Source organism: Gymnoscopelus microlampas, assembly GCF_963454915.1.
Source record: "Gymnoscopelus microlampas genome assembly, chromosome: 9".
Taxonomy (NCBI): Eukaryota; Metazoa; Chordata; class Actinopteri; order Myctophiformes; family Myctophidae; genus Gymnoscopelus; species Gymnoscopelus microlampas.
This window is the reverse complement of record NC_139946.1, coordinates 22,331,467-22,350,606: the sequence shown is the minus strand read 5'-3', so window position 1 is coordinate 22,350,606 and position 19,140 is coordinate 22,331,467. Positions and strand designations below refer to the sequence as shown.

Below are 19,140 nucleotides of genomic sequence, written 5' to 3'. Positions count from 1 at the left end.
TGAACACATTTGTTTTTCATTCTTCACATGTACATGCATGTTGTGTTGGGGGAAAATAAATAAATAAATTATGTGTTCTGTATTTCCTCCCAAAGCTGGAAATTAAGACATTTCTGACAGACAGGGATGATTGTGTCTAAATGACTTCCTCCCTACATGATTCAGGTAGGAATTATTTTTGTCCTCCATTTCATTCTTTATTCGGGGCTGAGCTTCCCTTAATGACTTGTGCAATAGACGAGGGAAAAACACTGCTGTTGGGGCTGTTCTAAATTCTTCCACAGTAGGAGGGAGGCCTTTAGAGTTAACCAGGAGAACAAACTGAGGCGCACGCACGCACGCACGCACGCACGCACGCACACACACACACACACACACACACACACACACACACACACACACACACACACACACACACACACACACACACACACACACACACACACACACACACACACACACACACACACACACACACACACACATAGTTCTCCTTATAGTTATTGTTCTTGGACGGACCTTAAAGGACTACTTCCCATATTCAACCTATCTTCATATAATTGGTCCTCACTACTCTATTATAATATTGGTACCATTTTTGTCTACGCTGTCTGTGTCTCAGAGGAGGGCTGTGGACAGTTCAGAAACCCGCCTACTAGTGACATCATCGATGGGGAATCCAATAGAAACTATCTAGCTAACTACCTACCTACCTACCTACCTACCTACCTACCTACCTACCTACCCACCCACCCATCCATCCATCCATCCATCCATCTATCATCTATCTCCATGTTCTCACATGTATGAGGTGGTCTTACCAGGCTCTTCCATGTGGGCTATGATCCAGTTGAAGGCCATCTCAGGGCCCATGTTTCCAGTGTAGTAAACTGCCTTCCGACAGGCCTCCAATGGGAAGCCCATCTCTGCCAGCTGCATTACCGCTGCCTCATCTATTTCTGGAGCTGAAGCAGGTGACACAGGACAAACCAGCAACAATAACTACCTATGACTTACAGCTGCTGAATCGACGTCACTGGTCGGCCCTCCAGTTTAACCCATTAAGACCGGGGACGCATTTGCGTCTCATTTTAAGATTTCTTTGGGCTATTCAAAAATAGCAGATCTACAAGCTCGTAGCGCGGCACCGAGTGCCGCGCTACGAGCTTGTAGATCTGCTATTTTTGAAAAATCTTGAAAAAATATTTTCCAGATTTTTTTCAAAAAACTGTTGAGATTTAGATTTTTTTAAAGAATCGCCTCAGGTCTTAATGGGTTAAAACACCCCAAATAGATTCGAAGCGTCTCTCTCCTTGGGCCTCATTAAATGAAAGGGACCAGAGGAAATGTCCTTGCCCTGGGGAGGTTGCCTTGTTGAGAGGATGATTTATCAGGGAGAGAAATGACTGAAAACAAGCAGAGCTACAGTATGTGCTGCTTGAAAGTAAAGTCTCACACTGGCCTTATTCCTGTGTATTAAATTGATGTAAATAATTATTGTAATTACTGATAACCTTAATGGAATTAATCTCCACACATACAGTACTACATACAATTTACCTTCATAGGATGTGAAGATGCAATGAGTGGAAACAGCACCAGATAATTTATTGCACTTATATTGTGTTTTTTCTTTCATACACTTTTTTTTATGGATTTATGGACGAGGTAGATTTGGGGTAAGTGCTAAGTCAGTATTATTATGTACTTGCATTCAATTCCCATAGCTCAACACACAGGTTCATGCACTCGAATGAGGCCACTGACACTGTGCACCAGTCCCAGCACCTGCAGGTCTATCGACCTTTAGCTCAATAACATTTGTCATTATGCCCGAGACCTTAAAGTAGGTGGGTTTCCATTTCTGCTTGTTTGTAAATTCACATAAGTGGATTACATATCGTCACTGGCGGGCAGAAGCCTTGTTTACCCAAAACCATTACTTTTCGGGAAATGGAAAAACAGAACCTATGTTCCAATGGGTTCAATGAATGTATTAATATTAGTCACAAGCTCTTGTTAATACTTTTTATTGGTTCAATATTCATAGATCCCACAGACCGACTAAAACACTTTCAACCTGGCATCCCTGTTTTGGGCAAGCAGAATTTTGGGCAAGCGGAAGTTAAAGTATGTTTTGTTTTGTTTTTAAACAGCAAAAGTTTTGATACTTTTGTGTGCCACTTTCATACAACTAAGTACAAAATAGGGCATTCATTTATGAAAAGAAAAAATAAATAATTAAAATATGGAGATTTCTGCCCAACAGCGACAATCCTTATATACACAATGTAATGGCAACAAAAGGTTAAAAGAAAAGTGGAGTACTTACAGTCTAAGGAGCTCATGGAGTTATCTGAAAGGAGAGTAGAAAATAGGAATTTAAGGTGTAAGCACGAAGAGTGGAAAGATAAGAGATAACACTGCTAAGACTTGCTGTGATCAACCACAGACTCCTCACTTCTGCACAAAACATCAATTATTAATCTAGAAATTCCTGTAAAATTCAGGTCACCAACAACATCAGAAACTTTACAAATCAAGCACAGTTTGCTCCATCCCAAAATAATATCACGGCTCTGAGCAGAAAACGCATAATGTTTCAGAGTGAGGTGTTCCGCATCACTACCAAAATCTTTAATTCTCTAATCATAATTCATGGTTAATGATGCGTTTCAAGCAACACAGATTACAAACATTCGCCTGTTGGTCTGTAATCAATAGTCTGCATTTCTAGCGCCTTTATCCTAAGGTGACAAAGACATGATTAATTGCACCGCCCCTCAGCAGGTGCTGAGGGGCGGACAGTGGCTCGGCATCTAATGTTCTTCTGAAGGAGCTCATGACAAATGTCAAACATATCAGTAGGTGTATTAAAAACAACAACTCGCACCCTTCACTTCTACTTACTGTACATTTCATTTATGAATTTCGTTTTTACCTGTCCTTTTCTAGGAATGCAAACCTTTCATGTAAGCCAAATGGACGTGGGTTCCTATCTCATTTACAAAATCTGTGTGTGTCACTCTGTCCCGGAAGTAACTCGGAAAGCGCCTGACCAAACGATCTCTAACTTGGCGTGTGTCACGATAAGAAAAGCATGTATTTGTTCAAATCCTTCGAATCACAGGTCACCCCCAAAGATATCCTCATATTTCCAAGCACGTTTTTACCTACACTAGTTCTGACTTGTAGTTGAACATTATGTGACTGTCCGAGGTAGATAACTTGCACGTAGATAACGTGCTGCAGGAGAATGGTTATCATAGCTTTTGTGCGTGAAGCACAAGGCAGTTTGTCACATGGCCCTTTTCAACGAATGTTGCTCGACCAAAGATTTTGGGTCTTGCGACGAAGTCTACATTAGCCATAAGTGGCACTCTTCTCCAGAGCCAATTTGCTTTTCCAGAGGGTGTCTCAGATAGCAAACACAGCATGCCGTGTTCTGTGCTAAATTATTCAACCGTAAGCAATTTTCAAACATGCTCTTTGTCCTCTGAATTTAAATACGTTTCCTGTTCTAAGAGGCAGCAAAGCGTTGCAGGAGGAAAAAACGGAGAACACATTGTGTCTCTGTCAATGTGTGAGGCACTGTACAGCAGGAAGGCAGAAGCGTTTGTGCTCCTCCTTGGAGCCTTTTGTACATTTTGGGGTTTTGAGACGGTTTCAGAACATTTTGTGCTATGCGCCTGCTGAAATATTAAGCAGTTCACTGATAAACGTGAACGTCTCAACCAGGCTAGTTGATGAAAAGGGATTAGAATTACAGAAAGAGAAAGAAAGACAGAAAAAATTAAAGAAAGTCCTACTAAGGAGGCATAAGAGAACACTCAGTTCAGTATTGCAGTCCACGCTCAGAGAACATTGTCAATTAGTCACCTTAATCTGTAACAAGTAAGTAAGTAACAACGGTCTACCCTCCAAATGTGTTGGAAGTAGTCCCATACTTGCTTTGCATTTTTAAAAGCTTCCCAGCTTCTGGATCATTCTCTGATTATTTTAATTTCTCTTGTGTTCATCCTCTTCTACAGAAACTGGTATTGACTTTGAAACACAATTACAGGCAAACTTCTAAATTGCCATTCATTTGAAAAGTTCTGGCAGCCGTGGAAGACTATTTCAGTTGGGATTTCGATTGTTCCTAATCTGTTACTATAATTTATGTCTCAGAGCTCCCTAGTAACTTGTATTTTATATTGTCATTGTACTTTTTAAATATAAATATGAACAATTAAATGATATGTGCACCAGTTCACCGACATACTACACTAGTGTGTCAGTCAGTATTGAGTAATTCTCCACCACACCCATATTGATTGGTAGATTGAGGACACTCCCATGTAAAGGGCACACCTTTTGTCCCAGTCCATATATAAGTGATGTTTGCACCATTTCCTGTTAAACCCTGAGGAAGACTGTATTAGTCGAAACGTTGGTTTCATTTCATTAAACTTTTTGCATCGTGGCTAGAGTTGTGCGGCCTCATTCCTTTTTCAACGGGATTTCGATAGCACCACAATACTGAGACTACACTTATTCGAGTCGCAAATGAATGAATACTAACATTGGTTCCGTACTTGTTTTGTTGGACTTGATTAAAGCATTTGACACCATTGATCATTATATCGTTACTGATAGAGCAGTGGCTTGGCATATCTAGGACTGCTTTGGATCGGTTTAATATATCTGACATATTTTCATTCCTCCCCTATAACTTGTGCCCTATAAGGTCAAATTTTAAGCACAATCCTATTTTCTTCATATATGCTTCCCCTTGGATAAGTAGGCAATACATCTCCTTCCTTTGTTATGTACATTATTACAGTACTGTATGTGCACAATAATCTTCCGGTGAAGCACAACAACTCCTAAAAAAATGGTTAACTGTCCAGCAGACATTAAAGTCAGGATGTGAAATAATTTTCTCAAGTTTAACTCTGACAAAACTGAAATTCTCATTGGCCCATATCACTTACATTCTCAAATTCAGTCGTAAGGTCTTTTATCCAGCAATGTCAGGTCTGTTGCCAAAAACTTTGGAATCTAATACCCAGTTTAAAATTTGAGAGCCATGTTAAACTTGTGCAGACATATTTTTATCATCTCTGGAAATTTTTCATGATCAGATACATTTTTGAGTCAGACACATGTTTTTATGTCTTCGCGCCTTGACCAATGCAATGGTGTTTTAATATGTCCTTAATGCCCTGACATTTCCTGACTACATCGGGGGATCAGTTGGGGTGATGTCAGATGACGCCCCATGTTATAAAATGTCCAAACTCACTACAGATGACAATCAACTGATGACACTGTTGTCAGGAAATAAGTCTTCTACCATATCGGGGAATACATGACTGAATGTTATGTTAATGTACCTCTCGCCAAAAAGGTGACACACCCACTGCAGTAGGAAATGTTTTAAAAGCGAGTTTCGTTCCTGTAACAATGACACTGACTGTACGAGTGGAAACCATCAGTTTGGTTAATTGTCTAAAAACCCATTGGATGTTTGGATGTGAGCAGTACCTATAGTGTCTTCCGCTAGAACTATTGGAGGAGAGAGATCAGGCAGTTCTTCCTCTCCAGCCTGCAGCCCGGTGGCCCTCAGCCGGTTCAGATCAAGGAAGTCTGGAACATCTATGGCTAGATCTGTACAGAGGAACACAACATGGACAGGGAATGTCATAAATACTTAAAGACCCATGACACGCATCAAAATGTTATTGTATTTTTTTTTTCTCAGGGGGAAAAAAAAGAAATAGACAAACCTAAAAAGAAAAGAACCTGAAACAAAATGTTTTTGTAATTTTTGTCAACGTAAACATAGATTTTGATGTCAAAGGGTCTTTAAATAAATGTAATAGTCCTGAAAACCTTCATATAATTCATATGTAGTACACAATGATGATTTCATGTCCATTATTGCTGAAAAATATGAAATTACAGCATGTGTATTGTTTCAATTGGCTCTGGACACATAATATGCTACAGTATACCTCTTTGAGTCAGTTTAGGCTTAGACAGATTTTTTTGTTGTGAGCTTGTAGATCTGCTACTCTCGCTATTTTGGGTTAATGTCGTTAAGGTAGAAAGCAGTTCTACAGCAGGCTGAGCATCAGCCAACTGAATAGTGACCACATGTTGGAGCTCTCGGTGCTTTGGTTTTGAACCACAACAACGGTCAGCCAAGCCTTAAGGTGTTTTGAACAAATGATGCTGCAGGTTAAGATGCTGCAATATCCTTCTCTGAGGTTTTTATCTTATATAAAGGTTAAAGTCCTTCAGCACTTTACAGGGATGAGGGAGCGAGTGGTGTGTGTGTGTGTGTGTGTGTGTGTGTGTGTGTGTGTGTGTGTGTGTGTGTGTGTGTGTGTGTGTGTGTGTGTGTGTGTGGTCAAAAAAAAACGTAGGCGAAGCAACTGCTGAGATAAGTAAAACTCTATTAAAGGCTTTCAAGTGGAGTGAGTTGATTTCGTCTCACATTGGCCCTTGTAATTCCTAGTGTAATAGTGCCATCTGCTGGATATTTATAGAACTAAGAATGCTTTCAGAAACTTGTTCACGCATGGAAAATACAGATGGATAAATAACTGAAAAGAGAACAAATAATGATTCACAATGCCTGATTTGTTGAGAACTTAATTTGAACTGTTCCTCATTCAGTTACCTAGTTTCTTTGGAACCCAGTCAACCCCAAATGTGAATTTCTTGACCTGCACCACCAGGTACTCTGGGAAGGAGGCGAAACGGGATGTCCTGCAGAAAGAGGAAGAAAATAATAATGAAGATAGTGAAACTTAAGAAAGCAGCAGTACTTGTATCAAGAACATTCCAAATGTTATCTACAGTGTACTGTTAAAGCCTTAAGGTGACAAACACTAATATAGATGATGAATAATAATCTTTTCAAACCTATGTAGGTGGACCAGGATTTAAGCTTACTTGATCCCAGCAGACTTGGCCTGCAGCGCTGAGCTCCAGAAGTCTGGAACATTCTCTGGTTCTGTAAAAGCCTGCAGGCAGGCAGTGAATGGGATCCGAGCTCTAACTGGCTCTGGAGGGGCTCGCATATTCTCCTCTGCATCCTTCCGTTTGGCCTCATAAGCCAGCAGCTCCTCTGGAAAAGGGCCGATGTGCGGTATAACACACACACACACACACACACACACACACACACACACACACACACACACACACACACACACACACACACACACACACACACACACACACACACACACACACACACACACACACACACACACACACACACACACACACACACACACACACACACACACACACACACACACACACACAATTCAATGGGCTTTATTGGCATGAGAAAACATACGTTAACATTGCCAAAGCAAAAGTGGAACATTACAATGAAAACAAATGAATGCATGTACAATTGAAAAGGAATAGAAATGATGTGTACACAAAGCTGTTACATTGCAACTGAGGCAAATCTAACTTACAAAACCATAAGAATTATGCATTTGCTGTCAGGAATAGTTGGCCTACATATCCACATAGGAAAGGTTAGCTTGGGATAAGCTTTTGCAAGGTGGTGCACAAAGCAGACACACACATCATGATGTGCTCTATAACAATGACAGATATCAATCGCGCTCCATAACAGCAATTAATTAATAAATGTAATTTTTTCAACTAGTCCTGAATAAATCTCTATGAATAAAGAGCCATCAATTAATATAAACTAAGAAAATTAGCTAAAGCGGTACAATAACCTCTTTGTCGGGTTTCGTGATAATCGGTGAACCTTGTGGGAATCAAAAGCTTGACTCGGTCAGCTCCCTCTGAGGAGTGAACTTTTCATCCTGCTCCTGGGGACCTGCCTACATGCCCTTTGAAATTAAATCCTGCTCATTTTGCATGCAGGCTGAGAGCCACCTGCGCTCACCTTCTGATGCACGGTGCGTCGGCTGCCGCTTTGACGCTGTGGTGCGGGCAATGGTGTAAAGTAACTAAGTACATTTACTCAAGTACAATTTGAGGTATTTTACTTTACTGGACTATTTCCAATTTTCAATTATTTTACTTCTACTCCAATACATCTCAGACGCACATATTGTACTTTTTACTCCACTACAATTATTTGAAAACTTTGCAGGTATAAATTATTATACCGTATTATAAAACATACATTAACCACTTTAGCCCTATTTTATACATAGGTTATTTCAAAATAGCCGATCTACAGCTTGTAGATCTGCTATTTTCAAACATTTTAGTACTTTTACTTTTCATAGTATTTCATAAGTACATTTTGATGCTAATATTTTGTACTTTTACTCAAGTAACATTTTGAACACAGGCCTTTTAGTTGTAACAGAGTATTTTTATATTGTGGTATTGCTACTTTTACTTAAGTCAAATATCTGAGTACTTCTTCCACCACTGGGTGCGGGGAAGGGGGGGGGGGGGTCTCTCTTACCTCTGTTTGTTGCGGCCTCAATGGGGGTTGGCAGCTGGATGAGGTAGTCAACCCGCTGAGTGTAACGCACCCGGCGCGATTGACAGCATTGCGTTCGCTCCTCCACCAGGAAGCGGAAGACGTCGCTGGGGTTCTCCGAGCCCCCACTGTTCCGCTGGGAAATATAGGTAGGGCGGGGGTGTTGAATATTAATAATAATAAGATTAGGGGCGCCCGCTGGCCTAGCGTTCCAGGCGCGTATCACATATAGACTCTAACGCAGCCTGACAGCGCATAGCGAGTTCGAGTCCCGTTCCTGACGATCTTTGCTGCGTGTCTCTCTCTCTCCATCTTCCCTTAAAACTATCAATAAAGGCCAAAAACTATGAATAATATTGAGATTAGTTTGATATTAAGATCAATCTCGAGACCAAATAGTTTAGTAAATTGTGCCCTGGCAAGATGACTCAGATTACATTTAGAAGAATTGGATAAATTCACAAAGAAATGAAACCTTTGGTTTGTTGTGTCTTGTAAATGTTCCTGGCACAACACACACAACACACGCTCAAGCTGAACTACTATTAAGACAATAATGCAGCCGTGTGTACAGCAGAAGCTACTCTTTCAAAACTAAACTACCAAAAAGAAACCCAAGGACCCAGCATTATATCTCTTCAGAACTCCAGGTAATTTGATATCATTAAAATCCCCCATGTGTCCTCGCAGCTAGTGTTTATTTGAAGCGTATGGTGAGAGATGTCGCCGTGATTAAACGCATCGGCTCGTATGGGGGGCATCTATGCAGTCTGGCCTGTCTATTCTAAGAAGCTACAAAAATACATGAGTTATAATTTTACTCGTGGGCTGTACTCGAGCTGACTTGTCTGACCCCAGGACAAAATTGCTGATGATGGCGACTACGGTCCCTTCCTTTCTATCTCTGGCTGAAGAACTCAGCTCCTAGACATGCAACCTTGACAGCTGAAGAAACATACTAAGCTGAGGAAAAAGGAAAGTACATCTGGCCTTTTTTTTGGGACAAATCCAATTGGTAATTTCTCATAGAGGAGCTCCCGGGTACTGAAATAATAATAATATGAGTGCATTCAAACTTTTAACATGTCTTGTCAAGGCAAGTTTAGTTGTATAACCTTAATCACAGTTACAGTCTCAAAGGGATTTACAGGCCCACATTTAACAAAGGACGCGTTTTGTATTTCTGGTCTGAAGGACATGAGGTAGATCTGAGTCTGAATGTGTCGCATGTGCCTGAGGCAGAATGGGAAGCATTATCTGGCCTCCCTGTGAAACAGATAGCGGTAGGCTATATATAGACCCACCGCTTGAGAAAGTTACTTCAGAGCACCAGTGTCTGTGAACTGAGGGCACAGTGGGCTGTGGTTTGTCGAAAACAGTGCCCCCCCCCACACACACACACACACACACATATACTGTATACACAAACACATCTCCACTGCTAGGCCCCACTGCGACTATGCGTGTCAAAGGTTAAGCTAAACCCTGGAAGTGCCCCTTTGGCCATCTTGGCAAATACTGCTTTGATTTGTTTGTCTATTATTTGGTAGTGAACAACACTTAGATCATGGAAGATGGCAGCTTTGGGGTACTTTTTTGTATCCTTTTAGCTCAAATGTCTGACTGTACCCCGTGCTATTTACATTTCTGTCTAATAAAGTATTCAATCAATCAATCAAAGGTGCCACAGTGGTAAAGTACCTGCCCACAACCACGGACTGTAGGGGTTTCGAATCCACAGTGCATCTGGCTTTATCGAGAGTCTATACAAACACTATTGGCCAATGTTCGGGGGAGGGAAGGTGGGCAGGGAGGGTGATATTTGTCACTGCATGTACGCCTACGGGCTGGGGCAGCACCTGTCAACAGTGAGTGTTGGGCGGGAGGAGTAAGACCAGGCGGCAAGCATTCGCCGCTGGAAATGAGGCCAATGCGGAAGTACTGAAAACGCTGCAGTTCTTTCTCATCAATGGCCTGGAGGGTGCTGCTATTTCCCCTCCTGCTGGTTGCAGAAGACTTTTCATGCCATTAAACTCAATGGGTATTTGACCAGACTTTACTCTTGATTTCATTACCATAGTAAACATTGTCATAAATACTTTATGCTTTCAGTTTAAAGTCTTCTTTCAATTATCATGATATACGTTTTTTGTAAATTATGGCCCCACACATTTTTTAATTGATGATAAAGTAGGGTATGCTTCTAGAGTGAAGACCCACCTTCCTCGCTCCCCGTCTACCCAATATCATTAGTTTTCTGGTTCCGTTTCAGGACCGGAAATCCAAGATGGCGGATTTGAATTAGCTGAAATAATGGCCTCAAAACGGGTCTTCAGAAACCAATGGGTGTTGTCACGGCTCCCTTTGTCCATGTTTTCACAGTATGTGAGTACTGTAGGATGGAGGCTCTACTGGCAGGTGAGCCCTGGGCCAGGGTACAACACCAGTGTCAACACACAGTAGTGTGCGGGGAGGAATTAATTGGCATAATGACTAAATTGGGGAGAAAAAGGGATAACAAATAATTGGCTACTCTATATTGGGGGAAGGGGGGGTAGCAGCTTTGGTGCTTGTACTGTATGCAACATGCAGGTATGGGGAATTGTAATAAGTATAACTCGGTCGGTGGCTCACTTGGTATAGCGCATACCATTATGGCTCAGCCCTTGCACAGTAGACCCAGGTTCAAATCTGACCTGAGATCTTTGCTTCATGTTTCTCTCTTTCTACTGCAGCTATCAAATAAAGGCTTGGAAATGCCCCAAATGTTACTGGTTTGTTGAGTTAAGACTTAATTATACTTTGTCACAGAAAACCGAGGGTTTTCAAGGGAATCGGATCAACAATCTGATATTTGTAATTCTATCCGTCTGTATCGTGGTGTCAACTGCTATTAGGAACATTTCCAGCTACCACAGCATAATATCACCTCTGCTCATTGGCTTTAGTTTAATTACAAATCACTCTTTCCCTCTCCTCCCAAGACGGTCACCTGTGGACCTCAGCATCAACTCACCTCCACCTGGTTCATGACGTGTAGTAAGAACTCATGAGCATCTTGTTGTCTGTTGGAGGAGAACTCTGGGTGGCCCTTGCTGACAAGTGCCTTGAACATCCTGGCAGAGATACCTTTTTGCTGGTGCTGAAATAAGAAATAAGAACCTGTCAAGCAACCTGTCAACCTGTCAACCTGTCAAGAACGCCAGCGCACTGAGGAATGTTAGGCATTCACCAATATGTACACTGAATGAATGTCTGGATGATATTAACCAGGATCAAACTGGGTCTTGGTAACAGATAGTTAGTCAAATAGTAAAATCCAAAAAGAAAAAAGAAAAGCATATTTTGCTCTGGTTTTTCACATCGTAAGATTGTATAATTTTGATAATTACTTTTCTTCCTATAAACAAGTGGTATTGGTGCATGCCTTAGAGATAACAGCTACAACAGCTAAGTCTGTCCCCTACCACCGGTGTTAAAAAGATACACAGCCTTCTGGTCTTCTTGGAGGTAAAAAGACCCAGAGGTAGGGACCTTCCTCACCAAAAAAGAGGACAATCTTATCAGGTTTAAAATATTCATATATAGGTCAAGCATTAGCAACATTAATTGCGAGTTAGCTTACCACATATAGCACAGTATGCAAACACTGTAACCCACCATGCCATGTTGCACCCAGCTGTCAATGTGTGTCCAAACATGTCTCCGCCCTCACATATGGAGGAAATGCAGGATCACAGAACGGCCCCGTCAATTACTCTGACTAATAAGGCCTAAAGAAGCCTGGAGCTTAAAGTCCTTGAGCTGGAACCCATTAGGCTTTAGTGGCTTTGCTCATCTAATTACCCCACAGATGTTTTTGAAAACAGTCAAATTCACTTATCGCTGTATATTCAGAACAGTGAAGCAAATGCTGTAAACAAATCATACTGTAAACAAATCTATAATTTGAATATCTAGAACGGAAACTGGGAGAAGAGCAAATTAGGGCAGAATATGAAAACCCTTGCATCAAAAGTAATTTTATGCGTCAAAAGAAACCAGTGACATGAAGCATAATCATAATCACTGCCGGGTGGAAAACTTATATCTCCATATTTATTTTTTTATATATCAATGCTATTAGTCACACTTTATATCTCTCTGTGGGTTTTTCAATGATCTAAAAACTTAAGCCCTATCTTATAGCCTCAAAACTTCTATAACATGTCAATAACAAAATTCCCACCAGGTTTAAAGTGGATTTTTTTCACGCTCGCACTACTGAAACAATAGGAGTAGAACACTCAGGCGGTGCAACACAGGTAAAATAATGTGTGACCGAGACATGAGATAAATAGCCTAATAGTTAACATAACCTTTTATAAGCGTCCTCTTGTGGATATAACTCCATAGCTCATAATGTAATGATCATATAATATACCATAAATAGCAGTCAACTTCTGTTTTGGTACGGTTGGGTTACACAGCTGATGCGTGGTTAACATATCTTTGTTTTATTTTATAGAATCCTATTTCAGGTCCCTCATTTACAGTAGTGCTAATGCATAAACAATTGGATTTTTTAGTAAACCTTTATAAGCACAAAGGTGGACACAAGATTGTGTGACTATATTTGTCATTTTGTAAAAATCACACCCAGTGTGAAGTGGGCGGTGTGGTCACAGTGGTCATCACAGTGATGGAAGTGTTTTTTTTAAGTCCATACTGCTATTCATAGGGCTGCACATGTGTCATGTGTTTCGCTAGCCAATCACAGTCCTGAATTTGCAAAGTCAGCCAATCACATTACAGCTAGTGGTGATGACACTAGCTGTAATGTGATTGGCTGACTTTGAAAAAGTATAGATTTGCATTGACTGTGGAAGGGTTAGCGTTGTAGACTGCGTTGTAGACTATTGGCCAATCACGGTGCAGGATTGGTCAGTGTCCAAACCCCCCCTATATATATATATATATATATATATATATATATATATATATATATATATATATATATATATATATATATATATATATATATATATATATATATATATATATATATATATATTAGAGATGGTTAAGTGTAGGTATGGCTTTATTGTACCAGTACAGGACTCAGCAGTTGCATGCTGGGAATGTTACAAATAACGTTAAAATCTTCACTTTTTACAGACATGTTTTGACACTTTGTTTGCATGCTTTCGTCGGCTTATAGAGGCAGATTAGGATCTCGACATACCGAGTCTAATACCTTGTGTTCTTCTTTCATCACCTGTTCAATGAGCTCAGATTTCATGGGGGGTTTGGAGTACTGGCCTGAGAGAAGTCCATAGCCTAGCTTAGCCCTGTGGGACAAGGGAACACATATACACATTTGAAGAGAAAGTAAGTGTGTGTGTGTGTGTGTGTGTGTGTGTGTGTGTGTGTGTGTGTGTGTGTGTGTGTGTGTGTGTGTGTGTGTGTGTGTGTGTGTGTGTGTGTGTGTGTGTGTGTGTGTGTGTGTGTGCGTGTGTGTGTGTGTGTGCACGTGGGTGTGTGTGTGCATGCACTGGATTATTAAAGGTTTCATGACGTTCAGTTTTACCACACATTAAAAGTCTTTGTCATGGTCCTTCAAACGTGTATAAAAAGTTTTAACAAAAAAATCCACTCCATTGATCCATGGCAGGTGTTTTTCTCTCACATTCCTAAAGCCTTTTCAACTGCAATGAAAAAAGAAATCTTTGCCTGCGGGTGTCGCTGTTGAGGGATTTTGCCTGTCAATCATCGCCTCTGCTCCGCCCCCCCCAAAGGAAAGGATAGGGGAGGAGAGGGGCGAGGAGGAGAGTGGGCGGGATTAATGGCCTGTGACTTCACTGCCCAAGGGCCAAGCTCAGATTACTTTTCAGCCTAATTATTCAGAAAACCCCAGACCACAGAAAATCCACTGAATGTTCAATGTTCAATTTGTTTGGGTGTAATTGAGGTCATAAAACCCTAAAAAAAAACATGAAAAATAAAAAAAGTGAAAATGAATGTCATAGAATCTTCAAATCCCTATAGAAAACCTTATGGATAGTGTGTCTGTTCATCTGAACAACCATTTCTCACACACTAACCAGCAAAAAATAGCTTGGAATTCCACTTTGCCAAAACATAATTCAATCATGTTTCCAATGTAATTGCTTGTCAGAGAGCAAAATAACTTATCTCTCATCTTGTAAATTCATGGCCCACTAAGACGAGTAGAGTGACAATCATAAACAAGATCATCCAACAACAAGCTTGAGGACATGATGATGACACTGTTTGTGGCTCAACGACTAATATTCATTTCCTGCCATGCAAAAGACCCTTCTCACTTTTCATCTTGGCAAAAGCATCGCTTTCGACATGCTCATATGCAGCTGAGAGACGCCACCTCGACACTTTTGTGTAACAAAATGTACCATGTATTTACTGGTATTTTAGTCCAGTAATAACTGGATTGAGATCACTGACCTAACTTTTGCAAATGTATCTGTCTGTATATGAATCTCCAAAAGAAATGGCAAACATTTATTCATCTTAATAATGATGTAAACATTGTCATAATAAAGTGTTTCAGTTACATTATCTAATGCCAAGAGATATAGTGATCAGAACAGAAGACTCATTATATTTGCATCTTACGACATGGGGTTATGTAATGTTAGAATCGCTTACATTTGTGTGGCAAAGTCCTGGGTGGGGTCAAGGGGTGAGTAGTCATATATCCTCTGAAGACTTCCTACATACCTGGAAATCCAAAACACATCCAATGACCACTTCACATAGAGCACATGGAAGGCTACATGGAAAGACATGCTGTATGGTGGTACTGGGAAGTTACTGACACACACATCTGGTACTAGTGACTATGATGTAAGTGAAAATGACAAATGGACAACTTGAATGTAGAATAGAATCAGCAATAAACATTATTATTACTGGGTAAGGTCACAGCAGGTCTCTCATCCTACTATAATTCTAGTAACCTGACGGTGGGTGGATGGGGTCCTGGGTCTCCGATCAAACTGCGCATGCGTCGTGTTGCCAGGTTTCGCGAGAGAAACAAGCAACGAGGTCTATGAAAACGAGGCCAAACCAAACTAACCCTATACCACCAACATTGGCCCTACAGCGCTTACAGTACGCCGACATGGCAACACCGAGACCCCGCCCACTCTCTGACTGTCTACAATTCCAAGCAACGAGGTCTATGAAAACGAGGCCAAACCAAACGAACCCTATACCACCAACATTGGCCCTACAGCGCTTACAGTACGCCGACATGGCAACACCGAGACCCCGCCCACTCTCTGACTGTCTACAATTCCACACGCCGCGGCCGCCATTGAAATCAGCAGCTCGCTCGCTTCACACAGCTCACGCACAGTTACCTCCTAAATGCTGAAATAAGCACACATTTCGAACCAATGTGGTAATATTCTCACACAAACAAGCCCAACTTACATGTCCATTACAAATGTCACAAGACACGAAGGAGACCAGGCAGCGGCCCCGCGGAAGTCGCGGCCTAGCGCAAGCATAAGCCTCGCCTGGGAGTGGGGCCTTTACCCCAACATCGCCGCGCCGCCCGACGGATGTCGGCGCGCTGCCACCCGCGACGTCCCGCACCATGTAAACAAACTACCGGTTGTTGCTAATACTGTCTAAAGCATGTATGTGAATGCTTATGTCCAATACTGTGTTGCCGTTAGTTGGGTTTAAGCCAACAGCTGCCTATAATGGGCCGTCAGTGTGGAGCTAAGCCACGGGTAGCGTTAGCATGCGGCTAACGTTAATGTTACACAACGCAGCTGTCGTCACTCAAACGGCTACGTTAAACATCTTATCAACAACCTGTATGAACGTTAGTGTGGTCAATGTCATCAATGCTAACTAATTAGCCCGTTGAACAGTGTTATTTTGGGGACTTTGGTGGGTTTCTGTGACACAATGTCACGATGTAGCAACTCACAGTGTTATGTCACACGCAATTGAATAGCTTAGCACTTCCGGTCGTTCCTTCACAATAAAGGTTGCAATCAATTGAAAATAGCCCATCTACAAGCTCTCAATGCGTCGCGATGCGTTGTGAAAATAGGGAGATGGGGAGAGAGAGAGAGAGAGAGGGACGGAGAGAATACTCAAATACCTTGAGCAAAAATACTTCAGAGTACTCAACATGAGTAAAAATACTTAAAAGTACTGAAAAGTTGAAAAAAAAGAGTAAAAATACTTAAAGATTGATGAAAACACTACAAATACCTAAAAGTTGATAAAAACACTACAAATACCTAAAAGTTGATAAAAACAGTAAAAATACTTAAAAATCTGTAAAAAAAACTTTAAAGCTAATAAAGTAATTAAAAACACTTTCAAGTAAATACATTGAGTAACAATACTTACTTAACTACTACTACAAATACTCTTTTTTTTAGTACCGCCTCTTTTAGTACCGCCTCAATACCAGCTTCAATGCATTACTGAAATTACATTTATATGAAATACAACACAACACCCTCCTATAATATTAAAACAAACAGCCGAAGGGGTCCGCCATGTTCCACAGGGGTGCGCGGGCCCCCAGGGGGTCCGGGGACACCCAGGAAAATAAAAAAGAAATGTTGAATCTTTTTCTTTTTTCTTTTTCACTTTTGGAATTTTTTGTCCCACGCTTTTGGTACCCCAAAATAGGGGGGCGCCACGACGGGGCGCGCGCGGGGGAGAAACCGCGCGACAGGACGTGCATTAACCCCAACTTTGCAACTACTTTCGCCTGCGCCCTTCACCGGGTATGGTCTAGTTATTATTTATTTGACCAAAGTATTTCCATTGCTAGTCATCACAACAACTCCCAAAACATATTTCCACCTCACAAAATTATAAAGACTTTTTGTAATGAAGAATATCAAACTATATCATTCCAGTTCAGCATTTCCATTGCAATTATAAAGAAAATGTATGAGGGAACACTTGAACGGCTGCTGACTGATTTGATGGATTCTGTTATTTCAGTTCAAAACTGTAAATTGAGTTGAGTCAAGATCATTGACATCTTAGAAAATGTTTAGCATTCACATTTTGGTGGAGTTGCACATATTCAATTCATTTCTACATGGTATATCCACCTATAATTCCACAAAGCTCTGTCTGTGCGGTGAGCCCAAAATCTCTTCTGCCCAGTTCTCCTCAGTGGCTGGAGCAATTGATCTGAATTTGCACACAGCCATTGACCATTACCATGTGCACGGAACACCCAAGCCCGTTTTTTGCTTTCCCCAAATGTCAGCTGTTTATTAGCGTTTTTGTGTTCGCTGGCTCCCGGGTTGCCAAATCATGTGCGCATATCCCCCCACGGGTATGGTCTAGTCTAGTGAGTAAGCAATTACTAAAATTGTATTAGATCCGTCAATTAATTAATCAATAATTCAACTAATAACCCCCCCCCTAAACTGGACGGCCGTATACTCACATCCTCTGGAACTCTGGGATGCTGAAGAGGACCTGCATGACAGTGCTCAGGTAGCAGCTGTTTCCCATGTTCTTGACTCCTGTGTAACCAGAGCCATACACTGGCTTCAACTTCATCCCCGACTCCTGGATCACCTCCCACTCACTGACCCGCTGCCGCACATTGTTGTCTGTGTTGTTGTGATGGCCATTCTCTGTCTAAAAAGGGGCAGAGAAGTGGCTGTGAAGTCTTTATACTAGGGGCCTTGGGCTCCTTTAGGACACATGATTTAAAAAATCGAGACAAAAGCATATAAATATTAGCCCCAAACCCCTTGATTATTATGTCTGAAAAGGGCCATTCCACAAGGGTTTTTATTGTAAATAGATACTGAAATGGATTGGGAGGTTTGGATTTGGGGTAGATGGTACTTCCTCAGCGTAACGAGTAACGCTGAGGAAGGACTACGTGCCGAAACGGGTCTGTTACGTTTGGTGGGCGGTTGTTTCTTCCTTTTACATATTGTCAAGAATCTGCACCCAGTTTACTCAAGATTAGCTCAAGACTGTCCTTTAAGTTGAGCACGCCTTTCTCTTGGAGCTTATTTACTCAAACACAAGTCAACTTACCTTTTGTTGCATCTGTAGCATGTCAATTCCAAAGTGTGATAAGTGTTCCGATATTTGGGGATCCAGCACAGCTTCTTCCTCTTCAAATGAATAGACATCTGCAGGGAATTAGAAAAAGTTACCCACTGATATCTGCACATGTGTATGCCTTGTATATAGTTTGAGAAATACACAGTACGATGCAACCATATAATAACTTCAGTATGATGCAGCCTATAATAACCTTTCAATTCCTAGAATCTCCAACATTAAGCAGCCAATGTTGTGATGTCTATTACACTTCCATCTACTGACCTTTAAACTATGCATGTATACATAATATTGTACATGTATGCATACGGTTATGGTACACGTGATAAGCCTTCTGTTTCATGATCAGTTCAATAGCACACACCTGCTCCATCTGGGGTGATGGTGTCCAGTTTGACGGCGAGAGGGAAGTTGGTCTCTCTGTAGTGGTCCAAAGCATGGCCGTTGCCCCCGCTGCCATCGAAGAACCATTTCCCACAGAGCACTGCTCCATCTGTCAGGTTCAGCCAAAGGTTCTCCCTCATCTCACACTTCTGACACTTCCAGCCACTGGCAGC

The 19,140-nt window shown here is 41.3% G+C and overlaps 1 protein-coding gene across 3 annotated transcripts in view; it reads right to left on the bottom strand.

The window, feature by feature from the left end:
- The window catches only part of usp13 (ubiquitin specific peptidase 13), a 49,254-nt gene that overhangs the window by 15,654 nt on the left and 14,460 nt on the right, over positions 1 to 19,140 (bottom strand). Inside the window, exons 6-17 of one of the 3 annotated variants that reach the window (XM_084066806.1) lie at positions 18,948 to 19,132; positions 18,554 to 18,651; positions 17,946 to 18,142; positions 15,152 to 15,223; positions 13,707 to 13,812; positions 11,499 to 11,624; positions 8,465 to 8,618; positions 6,946 to 7,120; positions 6,671 to 6,759; positions 5,530 to 5,652; positions 2,333 to 2,356; positions 822 to 965 (exon numbers count right to left, since the gene is read on the bottom strand). In XM_084066806.1, coding sequence (XP_083922932.1) covers positions 822 to 965; positions 2,333 to 2,356; positions 5,530 to 5,652; positions 6,671 to 6,759; positions 6,946 to 7,120; positions 8,465 to 8,618; positions 11,499 to 11,624; positions 13,707 to 13,812; positions 15,152 to 15,223; positions 17,946 to 18,142; positions 18,554 to 18,651; positions 18,948 to 19,132 — 1,493 coding nt within the window. The remainder of the gene's footprint in view (positions 1 to 821; positions 966 to 2,332; positions 2,357 to 5,529; positions 5,653 to 6,670; positions 6,760 to 6,945; positions 7,121 to 8,464; positions 8,619 to 11,498; positions 11,625 to 13,706; positions 13,813 to 15,151; positions 15,224 to 17,945; positions 18,143 to 18,553; positions 18,652 to 18,947; positions 19,133 to 19,140) is intronic. The other 2 variants (XM_084066807.1, XM_084066808.1) reach the window with 2 other exon arrangements.